The sequence below is a fragment of the Notechis scutatus genome, chromosome 3 (genome assembly GCF_049901735.1).
Source record: "Notechis scutatus isolate UNSWTSFEM ecotype Mainland chromosome 3, rNotScu1.2, whole genome shotgun sequence".
In the NCBI taxonomy this organism is placed as follows: Eukaryota; Metazoa; Chordata; class Lepidosauria; order Squamata; family Elapidae; genus Notechis; species Notechis scutatus.
In genome coordinates, this window is record NC_142011.1 from 61,229,299 (window position 1) to 61,248,756 (window position 19,458).

At 39.4% G+C, this 19,458-nt stretch overlaps 1 protein-coding gene across 5 annotated transcripts in view; it reads left to right on the plus strand.

The window, feature by feature from the left end:
• SLC5A9 (solute carrier family 5 member 9) overlaps nucleotides 1–9,016 on the plus strand; it is a 44,099-nt gene extending 35,083 nt beyond the window's left edge. For 4 of the 5 annotated variants that reach the window (XM_026665822.2, XM_026665819.2, XM_087960236.1 and 1 more), the window contains 2 exons: nucleotides 2,768–2,924; nucleotides 8,423–9,016. In XM_026665822.2, coding sequence (XP_026521607.2) covers nucleotides 2,768–2,924; nucleotides 8,423–8,631 — 366 coding nt within the window. In that variant the 3' untranslated portion in view covers nucleotides 8,632–9,016. Of the gene's footprint in view, nucleotides 1–2,143; nucleotides 2,278–2,767; nucleotides 2,925–8,422 lie in introns of those variants that run through there. The other variant, XM_087960237.1, reaches the window with a different exon arrangement.
• The last annotated feature ends 10,442 nt before the right edge of the window (nucleotides 9,017–19,458 follow it).

The following is a 19,458-nucleotide window of genomic DNA, read 5'->3' on the forward strand; positions in this document are numbered from 1 at the left end:
AGTCACTCTTTCTCAATCCTAGGAAGAAGGTAATGGCAAACCACTTTTGAAAAACGTTACCAAGACTTGTCCACAGTCAGCTAGGACTCAAGAGTGATTTAAAGCCACACAAAAAGAAAAAAATATAGGTAGCTATGTTTCATGAAGGACCTTCCAACCTCTAGGTGGACCTATTGATGATCTTCTACATTCAAAATATGGGCCCCACAATTTCCATACGACATTTCTAAATATAATATTGTGTAAATAAAAGTTGGGTTCATATTCTCTGTGGAAACTTCTGGATGTGTTTCTTGTAGTTTTCACAGTTCTTTCAACAGGGCTAACAATACAACTACCTATGTTGTTAGTTTTATATAAGAACAAAAAGAAAAGAGGTAAACAAAATGTTGAATCATTTGTGTTGGTGTTGCAGAATTTTTAAGCACCCCAATAATCTCTGCCTAGGCTACATCAAGGTAAGGAGGGGCGTGGGGGAGGGGGAACAGACTGCAGATGAAATCTATGCTGGAATGGTAATGTTAATGCTGTTCCTTATGTACTTGGATACAACCTTATGATGTAACTATAACATTTCATTGTTTTGATCTTGTTTTGAACTGTTGTCTATGCCTATTCAGGAAATTTTAGGGGATGCCATATATAGGGAGGTTATATATCTGAGCTCCAACCACGAATCTCTTGCAAATAAGAATAAATAGGTGTATTTTACAGTTATACACATTTGTTGGACTTAAGCTGGTATGAAAGGTTTTGTATCTTCTTTTAAAAAGTCAGAGGGAGGGAGATAAAAGCAGACAAATCCAGTTAGTGTAAATATGCTAACGTCTTGATCTAGAAACTAGAAGATTGTGTCTTCTAGTCCTCTCTTGTTGTTTTAGAGAAAACGGGAGGCAGAACCATTATGTGCATTATCTTGCATAGCATCTTACCTTGACAGGATAATAAAGTTTCAACCATTTGTTCTTGCTTGACTCCTTCTATATTCTTTGTCTTCACTTTATTCTAGTACTACCCCTCCCAAGGAAAATCCTCCCTAAAAACATTATTTAGGAATCATCAAATCAAAGCAATTTTGCACGATGTGGCAAGAAAGATTAGCCTTGCCTGATCCTCATCTTGCTTGAAAAAAATTGAAATGTACGGTTCTACATTTAGGCAAGAAAAAAGCAAAGGCACAGATGTAGTATAGGTGGTACCTGGCTCAATAGTAGTAACTGTAAGACAGATCTCAGAGTCCTAGTGGACAACCATTTAAATATGAGCCAGCAGTGTGCTGCAGCTGCCAAAAAGTCCAATGCAGTTCTAGGCTGCATTAACAGAGGGATAGAACTGAAGGATTAATACCACTTTATAATGCCTTGGTAAGACCACACACCCAATGTAAAAAAGAAGTTGAGACTCTAGAAAGAGTGCAGAGAAGAGCAACAAAGATGATTAGAGGACTGGAGGATAAAATATGTAAAGAATGATTGCTGGAATTGGGTATGTCTAGTTTAATGAAAAGAAGGCCTGGGGAGACATGATAGTAGTGTTCCAATATCTCAGAGGCTGCCACAAAGAAGAGGGGATAAAGCTATTTTCCAAAGCACCTGAGGGCAGGACAAGAAGCAATGGATGGAAGCTAATCAAGGAAAGAAGGAACCTAGACCTAAGAAGAAATTTCATGAAATTTCAATTAATCAGTAGAACAACTTGCCTCCAGAAGTTGTGAATGTTCCAACACTGGAAGTTTTCAAGAAAATATTGGACAACCATTTTTCTCAAATGCTATAGGGTTTCCTGCCTGAACAGGAAGTTGGATTAGAAGACCTCCAAAGTCCCTTCCAACTCTATTATTCTGTTCTATTCTATTCTATTCTATTCTATTCTATTCTATTCTATTCTATTCTGTTCTGTTCTGTTCTGTTCTGTTCTGTTCTGTTCTATTCTATTCTATTCTATTCTATTCTATTCTATTCTATTCTATTCTATTTAAAACAATAAATATGTGAAGATTATACAGATTTTTGTGACAACTGGAAACCTCCTTCTACATTTTATGCCTGAAATTTGAACTATTTAAACTAATCTTCTTTTATAAGGCACCTTTTGAGAGTTTCTTTTTATGTAGCGTTCCCACACTAGCCATATATTTTTATAGAAGCAGCTTTGGGAGGAAGCAAATCTGAAGCAAAGAATAGATAGAAGAAGGATGTCTGGCCAGCCAATAAAATAAAAAGACTACAGCAGTAATTTTAGAAACTATAGAAATGCCAAGAAAGGAAAGGTAAAGAAATAGCTTAGCTTTAGAAATAGTTTCCAATGCATATATCAAGATAAAGCTTTAAATAAATATACAGTACATTCCAAACAAATTACAAAGTTATATGCTATTGAAAAGCTATACAGCATAGTTTCAACTATTCTTGCATGTTATATTCCCCTCTTGTTTAGCATGAATAAAATTTAAGATACCTCATTCTGTGTGCCTGAGTTTAAACTACAGGCAATGTTTGATTGGGGCCCATTTTTGCATAAGAAATGTGATATATATGGCTTTTTCTAAGATACAAGTTTACATTTATTTGATTTTGAGGGACAGTTACTTCAATGGGATTTATAACTCAGTAGAATTATATAAGATTGTGCTTAAGCATCCAGAAAGCCAGTATATCCTCTCTGTGCAAAATTATAGTCACATAATTACTGTTCTTTCTTGTCAAACCATCAGACTGAAATGGCTCTGTAACTTTTATTTTCTTGTTTCTAATTTGCAATTATTCAGCTTGCCAGATTAACATGGTGGACTAGGTACAGTAAAACACCTGAAAAAGACATGGAGGATTGCATCCATCAAAATGCGGAGCATACTCCCCAAAAGGAGAAGGATTCAGTAATTTCGTCATTGGAGGACATAGATTTGACAGACAAGGAACATGGCGGTATGTAATATTTCCTTCCTTCCTTCCTTCCTTCCTTCCTTCCTTCCTTCCTTCCTTCCTTCCTTCCTTCCTTCCTTCCTTCCTTCCTTCCTTCCTTCCTTCCTTCCTTCCTTCCTCTCCCCACTCCAATTTACAAAAGCAAATAATAACAAACATCCTAACCACTTATCCCCACTAATTTATGGGACCACATATTTTGAAAAATAATCAGCCTCTATAAACCCCTTTAAAAAAATCCCGGTCTTTACAATTCTTCAGAATATTAACGATGAGGCAATTGTTATTTCTAAGGGAAAACCAACCAAAGCAGAGAATTACTACCTAGGGGCCTTATTGCTGACATTATCTTGGCATTGGTACCCATCACAAGCTCCCACTCTTGAATCTCACATTATATGTTCTTATACCTAATATTTATTTTTCAGAGTCCATGGGAGGCAAGAAGTATGTTCTTTAAGACAATTGACTAAAAATGAATGGAAATCCTATTCCAATAACTTTATTCCATCTGTTTAAAATGTTTAAAATGTTGCAGAAAAGTTTCTAGGGGCATTGCATAACACATCTGGAAGGTACCTGATAGGTGAAGACTGAATTGTAGATCACACAGGGATTTATAGGATAGTGGGTTTTCTTTCAGGTCTCATAGGGCAAAGCCCAAATCCAAAGCAAATTTTGGCAATTTGGGTGAGTTTTATTTTATTACTTGAGACTTGAAATCCTTTGCATGTTTGGCTATGAGAGAAATGTCATAAGCATAGCATAAATTATTAATGATTCTTCCTCTAATTTTAAAACCACATTCTTCTTTTTTCAATCCAGCTTCCTTTTCCATATATATTCAGTGTATAGATTGAATAAATAATGGGAAAGTATATAGTCTTGTTTCATTTCTTCACCATCCTGAAGCCATTTTTTAAAAAATATTTTTATATTACTAGACATAATTCTATTCAAATGCAGTTTTTCATTTTGTATATTAAGGATACAGTAAACGACAGATGGTATATAAACACTTAAAATAAAACAGTAGCTTTCCTACCCCCATTCTAGTTCTTGCTGATCTAAGTTGCTCAAATATAGGTAGTTCTCAACTTACGACCACAATTTGTTAAGTGAATCACCATCGTTGTTAAATCAGTAACACAGTTGTTAAATGAATCTGATTTCCCCATTGACTCTGCTCGTCAGAAAGTTGCAAAAGGGGACGACTGCAACCGTCATAAATGTGAGTCAAGCATCTGAATGTAAATCACATGACCACGGAGATGCTGCAATGGTCATAAGTGTAAAAATGGTCATAAGTCACTTTTTCCAGTGCCGTTTGAATGGTCACTAAATGAACTGTTGTAAGAGGAAGACTCTCTGTATCTATTCTCTACTTATAACCATCAACTTTTCATTCATGAAGTTGTGCCCTTCGAATTCTCTGACCCATTGTTTAGTGTCTGAGAACTAAAGTTAAAATTTATGGACACTTTAAATTCCAATTGCTTGAAGTAAGTAAATTATCAGAGGTACAGTAAAATAAAATAAAAAGTATCTTAATTACAATCTATGGCTCTTCATTTTGGGAGCATTCAAAAGAATTAAATTTGATAGCGACTTAAGGAATGACAAGAAGGCAACCAGACTGTGTAATCTGAAGTTCCAGTGGGCACTTTAATTCAATTTTAAGTAGCTGTTGAGACTAAAGTTGTTAATTATTTGTCACCTTCATTTGCACGTAATCCATCTCATCTGTCCTCACATCTGAGGATCAACAGTTATCTTGATTATTAGGTTATTAGCACCAATTGTAAAAAGAAATGTAACATCTTTTCATTAAAATGTATCATTGCATTACAGAAAGATTGTATGTGGGTGTGTTTATTTTATTCCCATACAGAGTTCTACCAGCTCCATTTGAATTTCCATTCTCATAGTAGCTTTACAGGTCAAAATTTTGTTAATACCTACACCTCCATCATAAGATCTTAAACCAGGCTGCTGGGGGATTCTGGGAATTGAAGTCTACAAAACTTAAATTTGCCAAGTTGGTCACCCCTGCCTTAAACTTTCTCATGGGCATCCATGGCAGAAAGGGAAATGTCAAAATCTGTAAAATGGCAGGTATTGTGTTATGAAGTCCTGCCCTTTTTGGTTGGGCTTGCAATGGTAGCATCCCTACTAAAGAGATGGACCTTCTATCATGATGTCATGCCTGATAACGCACACATTTTAAAATATATGTCTCTCAGTGGAGGCTGCTGGTGTCTTGCTTATATAGCTTTTTGAAGGCAGAGGAAATTGATTCTTGGAAAAAAGAACAAAGTTGACAATTAACAATTATAATATCCAGAGAAAAGAACCAACTTCATATTGTCGTTAAAAGCATTGGAGTAGAAACCAGGACAGTGTGACTTCTAGTCTTTTCTTAGGCTCAAAGCCACCTGGGCGACCTTGGGCCAGGCAGTTACTGAAGTTAAGACTGACTAGAAAGCAGGAAAAAAAGGACATATTGAAATATGAAGTGTTTTCATGACAAATTTTATACTTAAGAGTTTGAACCACAAATCATTAGGGATTCTCCCAAAGTTAGCTACCATTGAGGGTTATATAGAATTTTCCTTAAACAATTTTGGACAACTAATGACTCAAAGAAAGGTTGCCTCGTTGTTTTTCTGTGCAATACCCTCCCTCCTTCCCTCCCTCTTCCTTCTTTCCTTCCTTCCTTCCTTCCTTCCTTCCTTCCTTCCTTCCTTCCTTCCTTCCTTCCTTCCTTCCTTCCTTCCTTCCTTCCTTCCTGTAGGAAATATATGGGATAAATCAGATAGTTAGATGCTAGAGGGATCAAGGCACTTCTGTATTTAGCAGCTGTCTAGAAAGGGGATTTTTGATATGAACACTATAAGAAGAACTTGCTTCTTCTAAATGATTCTGGAAAGATATTGGAGCTTCTTTGTTTCTCATCTGCCCACCCCAAGAGAGATGCAGGTCTTCAGCAGATGAGGCTTTCCTTGGCAGGCAGACACTGTTAAAAGGACAGGAGTCAAGAGAGACAAAAGAGACAAAGAGCGGGAGAAAACACAACAGTCCTATTCCCTGGTGACTGTGCAAAGCCAGCATGCATGGAAAATTAGAGACCCTCATAACTGGTTAACACAAAGTTAATGCTCTGTAAGCAGTTGCAGCTGAGACTAATCAGAATGTAAACAGAATTAATTTGCTGGAGATAATTTGCTGAAAGCAGACTGAATGAACAATCCGGGATTTAGCTGCACTTCTTGACTAAGTAGTTCAGAACTAGAGTTCTTCTTATATATGCTATGGATGATTAGACTGAAGTTTGTGGGGTTTTTCCTCCAAGAAAGATCAGTCAAGACAACAAGTTCTTCATGGAAAGTTCAATCCAGTGACGAACAGGACAGAAACTAGAGGGAGCCTTTTTCTATGAGCTGCATTTCTCCCCCTCCTTCTTCCTTCTGCTTTGTAGCTGATAAGAGTATTTTATTTATTTATTTATTTTTGTCAATTGCTTACAAGATAATAGGTATAAGTAAAAACATAGTTATGAATACATGCATACATATAAGAAAAGAAAAAAAAGAAACAAAAGGACAGGGACGGTAGGCACATTGGTGCGCTTATGCACACCCCCTACAGACCTCTTAGGAAAGGGGTGAGGTCAATAGTAGACAGTCTAGGGTTAAAGTTTTTGGGGTTTGGGGAAGAAACCACAGAGTCAGGTAGAGTATTCCAGACATTGACCACTCTGTTGCTGAAGTCGTATTTCCTGCAATCAAGTTTGTTGCGATTAACCTTGAGTTTGTATCTGTTGTTTGCTCTTGTGTTGTTATGGTTGAAGCTGAAGTATTCATTGACAGGTAGGACATTGCAAATGTATAATTTTATATACTATACTTAGATCAGACTGAAGGCGGCGTAGTTCTAGGTTTTCTAGGTCTAGAATTTCAAGTCTGGTGGCATAAGGTATTCTGCAACGAGTAGAGGAGTGGAGAACTCTTCTTGTGAAATATTTCTGGACTTTCTCAACTGTGCTAATATCAGATACGTAATGTGGGTTCCAGACTGTTGAGCTGTATTTGAGTATTGGTCTAGCAAATGTTTTGTATGCTCTAGTTAGTAGTGTAATATTATCAGAGAAAAAGCTACGTAAGATTAGGTTAACAACTCTTAATGCCTTTTTGGCTATGTAGTTACAGTGGGCTCTAGCACTTAGGTCATTTGAGATGAGTACTCCATCCTTGACAGAGTTTGGATCATCAACAAAGTCTTGACTATTCATCCTGTATTTTATTTTCTAATTTTTTTTGCCCATATGTAGGACAGAGCATTTATTGGTTGAGATTTGAAGTTGCCATTTGTTTGACCATTCTGATACATAGTCGAAGTCTTTTTGAAGGGTAGCAGTATTGTCTGTGGTGTTGAATAGCTTTACATCATCAGCGAAGAGAATGCAGTTGCTCTTGATATGATCACAGAGGTCATTTATGTAAAGTATGAAAAGAGTTGGTCCTAGAACACTGCCCTGGGGGACACCACTGTTGACAGGTACAGAATTTGATAGGACGCTCCCAATTTTGACCATTTGTTGTCTGTTTGACAGGAATGCTTCTATCCAGTTATGCAGTTTTCCAGAGATACTGTAAGGTTTTAGTTTCAGGAGTAGTTTGTCGTGTACCACTGAATCAAAGGCTTTACAGAAGTCTATGTAGATTGCATCTATTGATTTGCCCTGATCAAGTTGTGTAGTCCATATGTTTTTGCAGTGTAATAGTTGCAGATTACATGATAGTTTTTTCCTGAAACCAAATTGTTTATTAGAGGGTAGGTTGTTTGTCTCTAAGTGGAGGATGATGGATTGGTTAATAATTGATTCCATGACTTTACAGGTGATGCAGCATAAAGAGATTGGTCTGTAATTTTCAACTAGGCTGGGATCTCCCTTTTTGAAGATGTGGATGACTGTGGCTTGTGACCATAGTTTTGGCAAGGAGCTGGTCCTGAAAGTTTTTTCAAAGATTATGCTTAGAGGTTCGGCTATGGCAGTGGATAGCTTTTTTAAGAAGTAGGCACAACACTGTTCTTGAAAGGTAGTCAACTTTTGGGACTGTCCCAGGGTCATATGCTAACCATTAGTGATCTCTCCAGCCAGCTTCTGACAAGCAAAGTTAACGTTAAGCCAGATTTGTACAGCAACCACATCATTCACTCAGCAATTGCACTAATTTGCTTGTAACAACTATGGCAAAATAGATAGTAAATGGGCCTGATTCACATAACAATTGCATTGCCTAGCAGCAGAAATGTTGGACTCACTTATAAGTTGTGGACTATGTATAACTTCATCTGTTCATATCCATCTTTCACTATTCTATGCTGTTTCTCAAATATATGTTACTTGCCTGTTCCAGGGTGTCTATAAGCACCATATGGGGGGGGGGGGCGGGGGCGGAAATCCAGTGCATAATAATTTATTCTTTTCTCTCTTACAGAGGTGAAATATCCTTTCTGGAAAAAACTTTATTTCTGGTTCTGTGGAATTTCTGTCAATCCCAAAGTCATTTTAACCAGAGAAGAGGAAGCAGCCGCTCAGAAGAAACTCACCAACATCAAGGAAGAACCAATGTGGAAAACTGTTTGTAACAGCAATGCCATTATTCTTTTAGTTATCAATATCTTTTTATGGGGTTATTTTGGATGATCTGAGTAAGCTACTAAAGAAACTCAAAAGGCTAGGATTCGTTTAAAAGAACAACACAGGCGCTAAATGATAAAAATGAACATACCTTGAAGAAACATGTTATAAATGGTTGTTTAGGCCAGTAAATGGACCACTAGTAATGATTTGCAACCCAAGGCCTGGCATACTTTTATCTGGTCTTTGGCCTAATTTGAAAAGATTGAAAACAAACTATTCAGACTTGTAGAAAAACCAATCTCTCCTTTTCATGTCAGCTTATAGTTTTAGCTTTTAGTTTTCAAACTCCACATTTCTGTCGGTAAAGTAAGAAACAGACTTGACTTACCTCAGAGGGTTTTTGTAAAACAAGATAAACTTCAAATAAATACCAAAGGTGTTCTTATAGAGATTTCTTGTCATTGTATAATACTTTGTTCTAAACCTTTTTGGCATGAATTTCTTCTTTAAGAAAGAGTCGTATAAAGGCAATATTTACATGAATTGCCTTGGAGACACAAAACCTTACATGAAAAATTCTCAAAAAGAATTACAATAACACAGTTGAAAGAACACATGGTGACATAATATTTTCCAGTCTAGAATTCACTCCAGCAGATATGATGAAATTGCTTTTGTCCATTATAGCATTTCCTGCAATAACATTGCTATTATTTAAACCTGTTGTTCGTGCTGAAGTAGTGATTCAAATCAAAGAAGTTGCAGAACGTTAACTTCTTTCCTGCATAGCTTTGGGTCCTTATTTCTGACCTGAGGGGAGTTCTTGGTTTAGTGTCCCATATCACCAAGCTAAGACCTGAACCACTCTTCTTGGGATCAGTGCACTCCCAGAATTGATGATAAAATGTTGTTTACATGGTCATTTCAATGCAACAATCTTTCTGTATCCAGTCAGGTTATCAACTCTGAAGCTCGCCTGACTGAGGCCATCTTGGAGGCTTCAGTGTTGACACAATGGTGCTGAGGGATAGGGATAGGGGAATAGAGATAGTTGGGGTATTGTAGCCAAAACAAAATAGTTTCCCCTGAGAACCAAGGACATTCCCACAGGTGGCTGAAAAGAGGAGGAGTGAAGTTTCCAAGCAACCGGACAGCACCTTGATTGGATCATGTGCCAGGTTATTTGCAAAAGGGGGGGGACTTTATTTTTAATTAGATGAAACTTCAGGCAGTTTTTACCAGTCTGTGCCAATATGATAGGTCCAATAAATCTGTTCTTTGAGGAATCCACTTGGCTCGGAATTCTGTTTGCTATGAGTGTATTACTTGGAACCTTGACACAGATATGGATTATTTTTCTGATTCAAGTCTTGCCTGGCATACATTCTGTCAATCATTTTATTGACCTTATTAATAAACCTAGTACGAACTGGTATAAACCAAGCTAGATGAAAAAAGAAAAAGTGCAGAAAGTGCAAAAAAAGGAAAAAAAGAAGAAAAATTAGAAGAAAAAAGAAGTGGAAAAATAATTTTTAAAGGAGTGAAAAATTAATATACTGGTAGGTAGTCCTTGATTTGCTAACACTATTGAGTTCAAAATTTCCATTGCTAAGCAAGACAGTTGTTAAGTGAATTTTGCCCCATTTTATTATCTTTCCTACCATAGTTGTTAACTGCAGTTGTTAATGTTAGCTGTTGAATGAATCTGGTTTCCCCATTGACTTTGCTTGTCAGAAGCTTGAAAAAGGGGATCACATGATCCCAGGACACTGCAACTGTCATAAATATGCATCAGTTGCCAAGCATCCTAGTTTTGATCATGGAGATCCTGCAAGGTTGTGAGTGTGAAGGATGGTCATGGTTTGGGTTTTTTTCAGTGATGTTGTAGCTTCAAATGGTCATTAAACAAACTGTTGTAAATTGAGGGCTACTTGTATGTGAGTATATTAGTTTGGGAGTAACTGCCTATTGTCTTTGTTGGCCAGCATACATTCTGGATCTGAATGTGGTGACAAGTCTGTTGCTCTTTAACAGAATATATTTATCTTGTTGAGCCATAATAACAGCATCATTCTTTTAGAGCAGGGTTCCCCAGCCCATAGTCCATAGACTGGCACTGGGCCGTGGTATGCCAGCAACTGGGCCACGCAAACAAGCGAAACCCCATCCGCAGGATGTAGGCAACACACAAAACCATGCCTCCAGCAGTCTGTGGAAAAACCACTCTCCATGGAACCGGTCCCTGGTGTCCAAAAGGTTGGGGGCCACTATTTTAGAGAGCACTCAACTCTGGCTCTGCTTGTATCACCATAACAAACAATGCTTCAGTATTTATCAATTTAAAAGCATAGATTACTTTCAAATTCCAGCTTCATTCAGGCTGTCATTCCCCTGTCGGAGTCTGAATCCGAGGAGGAAGACGAACAGCTGACAGAGAGGGAGAGTGTGGCTCCGTTGGCTGTGGAGGAAATTGGGGAAGGGCAAAGTCCAACTGGGCAGAGCAGTGGAGAGGTAGAACAACAGAGAGGGAGTTCAGAGGAAGACCCAGGCCCACCCCCTCTTCATCCTAGGGCACCCAGGGAGGAACAGAGAAGAGAGCAACGTGAGCTGTATGGCTTACAGGAGAGGAAAGGGCCCTGATTCCCTTCATTAGCCACAGCTGGGAAGAGAGTTTAAAAGAAATGCATGCTGAGTGCGGCAGCTGCTGGCAGCAATCGTGAGTTTATCTTGTGTAGACTTTGCTTATCTGTGTTCCTGGTGTCTTCCCAAATGTGTTGAGTTATTGCCGTGCCTTCACATCTGGAATTCTTACTCCTGCCCCGTTGGAATAATTACCTCAGTTTGCCTTGATTGGACTTATAGTTACAGTTTTGGTTGACCACATTTTGACTTGATTCTCTGCCGCTAAAGGCTGTTCCTGAGAGACTTTTTCTCCAGCCAGAAGGTAACCAGGACATTGGGGGCAAAGTTGGAGCTAATAAAGGGACTACTACTGATTATCTGACAGTGCGATGCCCCAGGTCATCACACAGGCATTTGTGGATCATGGCAACCTGAATATATTTTTATGTTTTTCTATACATCTTATAAAATAAGTTATCACCAGTATAATAGGAGACATGTATGTTGCAAACAACTGTAGTGCTTTGAGTTATAACTGATAACCAAATTTGTAGGCAGCAGACATTTTAAATGAACTCAATCTATATTTCTTTATTAATCATTGCTGCCAGGGCTATGTTGATCAGCAAATGATTATAATTCATTTTCTTGACAAATCTATCAAGGTCATTCATTGCTGCTCCAGATAAAAAAAGTTCTTCTTTTAAACTAAGATGAATGGTTTGCTGGGTTTTTTTTGTCAGGCTGACTGAGCAAAAGGAAATGAAATTAACAACAAATCTCTTACAAATATGTCACTACACTAATTCATTGGGAAAATGTTTTCAAATGTTATTGTGTTATATTTCATTCAAAGTAGTTGCTTGGTTAGGCAATTTTTTAGTACATCTAAGCAAAACAAATTTGGAAAAAAATTAAAGAAGACGAACAGCAAGTCTGCAAATTGCTTTTAGTTTTTTATTTTAAATGTGCAGAAAATTAATAAGATACTTGCTTAACAGTTAAGGCACTTATAACGTGATAATCTATTTTGTCCAATATGCAAAATGTGTTCAATGCTTGTTCAAATATAAGACTTTGTGTTGTTAAGAGACCATTTCATTGGTTGGATTCAATTTTTTTTACTACTGGTTCTGTGGGTGTGGCTTGGTGGGCGTGACAGGGGAAGGATACTGTAAAATTCCCATTCCCCCCCCACCCCACTAACCTGCTTTCCAGCTCCGTTCTCCTGTGCAGGGCAACAAAAGAAGACCCAGACAATCAGCTGGGACTCGGGAGGCAAAGAATAGATGGGAGCAGGGCCAGTCAGAGATGGTATTTGCCGGTTCTCCGAACTACTCAAAATTTCCACCACCAGTTCTCCAGAACTGGTCAGAACCTGCTGAATACCACCTCTAGACCATTCATGTAACTGATATGCATCCCAGTTCTTTTTTTTTTAATATTCAGCTTTATTCAGAGGTTAAACTGATGATTGGTATTGCTATATATTCATGAGTATTTGGGAATATTTTGTGACACAGTAACCACTAGTAATGGTTCTATCATCTAGAAGAGCCTTTCCTGGTGCGGCCTTCTGGAACATTCTACCCCTTGAGGTGATATCTGCATGCTTTGGCCTTGCTAAAGGGCATGAAAACCTGGCTCTGCCAATAGGTCTGGAGCCCTGTTGAAGATATTTCAACGTTAGAGACAATTAATAGGCTGAGATAGGACTCTACCTCCACACCTTGTGTATTTTGCTCTCCATCTTGCTGTCTTTGTTCATTTTAAGTCCATTTTAATGTTAATATTTATTATTTTAATATTTTCATGTTTTATCTTGTTACTTTTAATTGGTTGTGAATCACACAGAGTTGCCTCTAGGTGAGATGGGCAGCATGTAAGTTTAATAAATAAATAAAATGAAAATTAATGGAGAGAGAAGAGACCAGTTTATTTATTTATTTATTTATTTATTTGATTTGCCAATTGTTTACAAGATAATAAGTAATATGCACACGTCAGCTGCAGTTCAAGAATTTAGCAAAACGAGATCCCCAAATATGCCCGCAGGTCAAGGAGAGCAACATAGTTTTGAAAGTTCAAGAAATCAAAAGAAAGTTACAAAGGAGCACAGTGACCGTATCTGGGCTGGAGAAATCTGAATAACCACTAATTGGCAGCAATAAATTTATAATAATTTATTTATTATTAGATTTACATCCTGTCTTTATTTGTACATTCAAAGTGGGATACATAGAAACATAGAATTATAGGGTTGGAAGGCACCTTAGAGATCTTCTAGTCCTCCAAGGGAAGGAAGCAAGAGAACTTATATCACCCCAGGCAAATGAATGTTTGAAAACCTCCACCAATGGAGCTTCCATAATTCTGGGAGGCAAGCTGTTCATAATGCTGAATTATCCTTATTATTAATGTTATATAATATATCATAGGAAGGGATGCAGTGACTCAGTGGCTAAGACGCTGAGCTTGTCGATCAGAAAGGTCAGCAGTTTGGCAGTTTGAATCCCTAGCACCGCATAACAGAGTGAACTCCTGTTACTTGTCCCAGCTTCTGCCAACCTAGCCATTCGAAAGCATGTAAAAATGCAAGTAGAAAAATAGGGACCACTTTGGTGGGAAGGTAACAGTGTTCTGTGCACTTTTGGCATTTAGTCATGCCGGCCACATGACCACGGAGACTTCTTCGGACAGTGCTGGCTCTTCAGCTTTGTAACGGAGATGAGCACCATCCTCTAGAGCCGGAAATGACTAGCACGTATGTGCGAGGGCCTAATATATAATGTTTATTATGTACATTATTGAATTACAAAATGCTCACATCTCCTGTTTTTCCCACAGCAGCAACTTGTGAGAGAGGTTACATTGAAAGAATATGACTGACCCAAAGTCAACCTGCCAACTTTTATACCTACCAGAGGATTAGAATCAGGGTGCCCCAATTTCTACTCTAGTACCTTAACCACTGTACCAAACTGGCTTTCATAATGTTCAGTGTTTCTTTGCTTCCATCTAGTGGCCATACATATTTTTTGGCAATGATATGATACACCTACCACAGGCAAGAATGATACTAGCCGTAGTTTTGCATGTCACAAATGTTCTTTTGAGCAGCATGACTAGTTTCTTAGGTTTTTTATGCTCTAAATTCAGCCAATGTTTATTAGGACTTCCAGAGTATCCCCACTATTGCTTTCAAAAAACCTGATACATCTTCTGCATGCAATCTCTAATTCTCATCATGGTAGCTACAACAGTATTAAAGAGAACTAGAGGATCCAGATTCAAAAACTAGAGGCTGTTGAAGTGTAAGGGCCAAGATTTTTAATCAGGTTCCATTCCATGCATGGATAATTTAATTTATGCTTTGTTAAACTGATGTAATTTGAGAAGGCTACAAGCAAAAAGCTATGGGGAAGTCATGAAATAGAAACTCTTGTCCATGTTATTCTGTTTCATGTACAGATGATTTAAGATTCATACATTTCAGAAGCATGGAAAAATCAGACTTCTAAATGCTTATCTACAGGTTTTGAAAATGTGTGCTAGTTTTAAGTACGTTCTGCTATGGCACTGAATTTGAGAGTTGATTCCTCTAGAAATTTCTCAAGAAGAATTTCTTTTGACTCTTGTAGAATTTATTTTCATCAAACCTGTGGTTAAACCAGTGGTGGGCTGCAACTGGTTTAACAACAGGTTCTGTGAGCGTGCACGCAGCGTTCAAAAAACACCAATTTGAACACAGGGCAGCCCTGGTAAGTAGAACAGCTGAGGCGTGCTGAATCAATTGTGCTGCGCAAATCAGCTCAGCTGAGAAAGATGGAAATATAGGTCAGGATAGGGCGGGAGTAGGTAGGCATGGGCAGCTAATCATTGGAACTATCAGTTTGCTAGAATTGGTCTGAACCAGCAGTGGCCCACCACTGGGTTAAACATAGGATACACAGAGAAGCTTGATAGAGGAATTGCTGTCCCTTCTGAGGAATCTAATTTTAAAAAGAAATAGTATCCCACTTCTAATTGTGAACTTTGTACAACTTTTATTATATATTTAAGAAACAGCATATAGACACATGAACAGTATAAAACACAGGTGTGACAGGAACTTTAAACAACACTAACCTATTTAATGAACAAACTTCTAAGATATTTCTAAAGCCCAGTAGACTTAACCAGTTCTTCCTGCCTCCAACCTCTTTGCAGATATGTTCATGTAAATTCTCTTTGTTAATATACTATCTAGCTGGCTTTATGATTTGACCTTCACAGGTCAAGTCTCCACTTGTCTCCCCGCCCCTCTGGCTGTTCAAATCTCTAATCCATTGTGAGATCTCCTTGTTGGTGAACATGTAAATTGGGGGGGGGGGGGGGGGGGGGGGGGGGGGGGGGGGGGGGGGGGGGGGGGGGGGGGGGGGGGGGGGGTTTGGGGGGGGGGGGGGGGGGGGGGGGGGGGGGGGGGGGGGGGGGGGGGGGGGTGGGGGTTGGGGGGGTGGGGGGGGGTGTGGGGGGGGGGGTGGGGGGGGGGGGGGGCTGTGGGGGTGGGGGGGGGGGGGGGGGGGGGGGGGGGTTGGGGGGGGGGGTGGTTGGGTGTGTTTGGTTGGGGTGGTGGGGGGGGGGGGGGGGGGGGGGGGGTGGGGTTTTTGTTTGGGGGGGGGGGGGGGGGGGGGGGGGGGTGGGTGTGGTTTGTGGGGGGTGGGGTGGGGGTGGGTTTTGGGGGGGGGGGGGGTTTTTTTGGTTTTTGTTTGTGGGGCGGGTTTTGGGGGGGTTTGGGGTTGGTGTTGTGGTGTTGGGGGGGTGGTTTTTTTTTTGGGTGGTGTGGGGGGGGGTGGGGGGGGTGTTGTGCTGGGGTTTTTGTCTGGGCTGGGGTGGGGGGGGGGGGGTGGGGGGGGGGGGGGGGGGGGGGGGGTGGGGGGGGGCGTGGGGGGGGGGGGGGGGTGGGGTTTGTTTTGTTTTTTTTTTTTGTTTTGGGGGGGGGGGGGGTGGGGGGGGTTGTGTGGGGGTGGGGGGGGGGGTGGGTTGTTTTGGGTGGGAAGTAATTTAATAAAAATGGGGGGGGGGGGGGGGGTGGGGGAGTTTTCTCTCTTGAGGGGGGGTTTGGGGGGTGTTGGGGACGTGGGGTGGGTATTTTTGGTTGGGGGGTGGGGGGTGGGGTTAGAGCTGCCCGGGTGTGTAGGGCCACAGAACTACATTGGCTGAGCTGCAAACTGATGCTCTGAAATTCTTTGGGTAAAGCTTGTGCTTTCTCTCCTTTTCCTCTTCTTGACGTGTAATCTTTCGGTCAGCAGAGAGTACATGTGTTCCTCGCTCTGTTTCAAACATCCTTCCTTTCTTCTTTCTCTTGCTCCTTCTCCCTTGCAATATCCTAGTTTGGGTTTTCCATTTGTTTCTAAGCTAGCTAATAGTCTCTTCCCACCCCACCAGTTTCCTTTTCCTCAGTGCTATTCCCAAGGTGACTATCTAACTTTAGATGCTCAGCCTAATTAAACTATATACTGCTTAGGTATATAGGTCTAGGAGATCTGACTTACCTTTTTTCCAAAATCTCTTTGTCTATTTAGCAATCATCTCACAGCATTTTATTTCCTGCATCCTGCCATTTATTTGCATAGCTTAATAAGTGTAAGCACTCCTCATTTGCATCAACTTTACCAGGTAATAAGTATGAATTTCTGGTGGAAACACAGGTGTGCATAAAACACTTGCTTTTGCTTTGAAGATGATGATCCTCATAAAAGCATTTGGTTCAGATTGCCACAGTTACAGAAGAAAAAAATAAATTTTGTGCACTTTTCCCAAGACCTGTATAACATGACAAAATTGCACAGAATGGGTGAGGTAACTAGAGAGCAATGAAAGGAGTAGGGATTCTTTGACAGAAAGGTAGGACAGGGCTGCTAAAGTGAACCTCATCACAAAGAATTGGAAGTAACTATGGAATTGTCACATTACAACTCTGATTGTCCATTAAAACAATGAAGCAACTCTGACATGTGTATAGATGGAAGAGTTTCCTTCAATCTCGCAGGCAATTTGTTTGAGCAATTTGATGTAACACTTATGGATGTTTTCCACTTGTTATTTGTTTTATCACAATGATCAGAGGTAGTGTAAAATTAGGACATTGCATCAGATTGAATCCAGAATTCTTCAACAATTTGGAAAATTTCTTTCCACATTTCTAATGCAGAGAAATGTAAATCAGTTCCCTCTTTCTCCACCTCTTTCTCCATCACTTGGAAAATCCCAGTTCACAAGGTGTTCCATAAGATATTAAAGAACAAGGAAATTTTGGCTTCCTTGAATTTTTAATTCCAATTCTGAAGGGTTAGGAACAGAATGCCTAGCACTATTTTTAAGAAGAGCCTGCTACAATATTTATTTTCTGTTAAGTGCAATTAAAACTGAGAAAAAGCAAAAACTGCATTCTTCCACAAAAGACTTAATGCAAGGAGAAATATGTTTTCTTTGCTTTCTGCCCCAGATGTGTATGTGATACCCAATTACTTTAAGCTGTTTGTTTTCCCTATCAATAATTTAAAATATGAGTTGTAAGGAAAAGTTCCACAAGAGCAACAATAACAAAAAAATCCTCTGTCCAGCTTAACATGTGGAAGTTGTTATTTTCTCTGTCAGCAAAATGGTTTACATCTGATGAAAGAAGAAACATTTTGCTGGAAGCTCTGACAAGTATCAGTTTCAATTTTTTATTAACCTATAGCCACTGTCTCTGAAGACTTTCAGACAGCCATGAGTAAGATTACTGTTATAATTTCTTTTAGTCCTCAGGGCTAAAAAGTTTGGAGAACTTTAAAGGTTATTCTGAAAAATAAAAAGACAGTTGAAGAAGCCTTGGTTTATTTTAATCTGAAGAAAAGAAAGAAAGAAAGAAAGAAAGAAAGAAAGAAAGAAAGAAAGAAAGAAAGAAAGAAAGAAAGAAAGAAAGAAAGAAAGAAAGAAAGAAAGAAAGAAAGAAAAAAGGAGGGAGGGAGGGAGGAAGGAAGGAAGGAAGGATCTCAGTTCTCAGTTTGGTTCATACTGAAACAGCACTGCCTATTTTTATTTGCTTCTTATCATTGATTTTCTGTGAACCTCTTATTTACTTGTATCAGGCAGATTTCCCAAATACGTTTTGTGCAAATGCAGCTTGTGTTCAACGTGCACATCGGTGTGCTCCAACATTTTCATTAGAAGATCCAGAACGAATAATTCTTACACACATCTCTAAATGGAGTACACATGTGTTAGAAAGAACGTATATTATAAAAACAAATTCTTAGAGATCCTAAAATTTCAGATAGTCATCTTATGTGCTGTAGGGACTTTGTTGCGCTCAACAAGAAAAGAAAAGAGAGTCCTAAGGAAAGATGCAACTTGTTTTACCGATGGTAAACTGATTCCAAAATATTCCATCTCAGAGCTGTGGACCAATGGGGACAAATGTATTAGATGAATGTGATCCTGGAATCAGAAAAATCTGAAATGTGGTACCTAGTCTTCAAAATTAGGGGTTGTCTCGAAATCTCATTCTTTTCTCCACTTTCTTTAGACAGCTTTGTGAAGGGAATGGCCTTTCATTCCAGGAAATGAAATTTAATTAACAACACGATAAACAAAGAAGCATTTTCCAATAGTATTAATGTCCATCAGAAAAGATGAAAGACTAGACTCTTTCCTTTACATACAGCAGGATTTACTTATGATCCTGATTTGAAATTCCAATGATCAGCTCCTCCCCCACAGCCATGTCACTGCACTTTGGATGATTGGCAACCAGGCTGCATTTACAGCCATTTGCAGCATCCCCTAGTCACGTGATCATGTTTTACAAGTTTTGCCCAAACCCAGCATTACTTCTGATTTTTTGGCAAAAATGCCCCCTAGCGAACCATAGGTTTGCTTAATGACCACTAGAAAAAAGGTTGTAAAATCGACAGTCTTTAGTATGACCATGATGGGCAGGCTCCATTATGGTCATAACTCAAGGACTATTTATACCAAAACCCTCAGCCCTGGAGTCTGATGCTAATGCATTCATCCACTGCATACAATCTTCACATGGCATTATTAAGGAACTCCCATATGCCCATTAAGTCAATTACCCAACTGGTCAACTTAACATAGAGGGTTGTAGGTGGCCGTCGCAGCCGAAAACAGAGCTCAGGAGCTCATTTTCACTGGCAGAGCACTCGGGCCACCATAGGTGCCCCCCAACACAAGTGACATCATGCTGACCACACCCACTCTGGTCACACCCACCCCAGC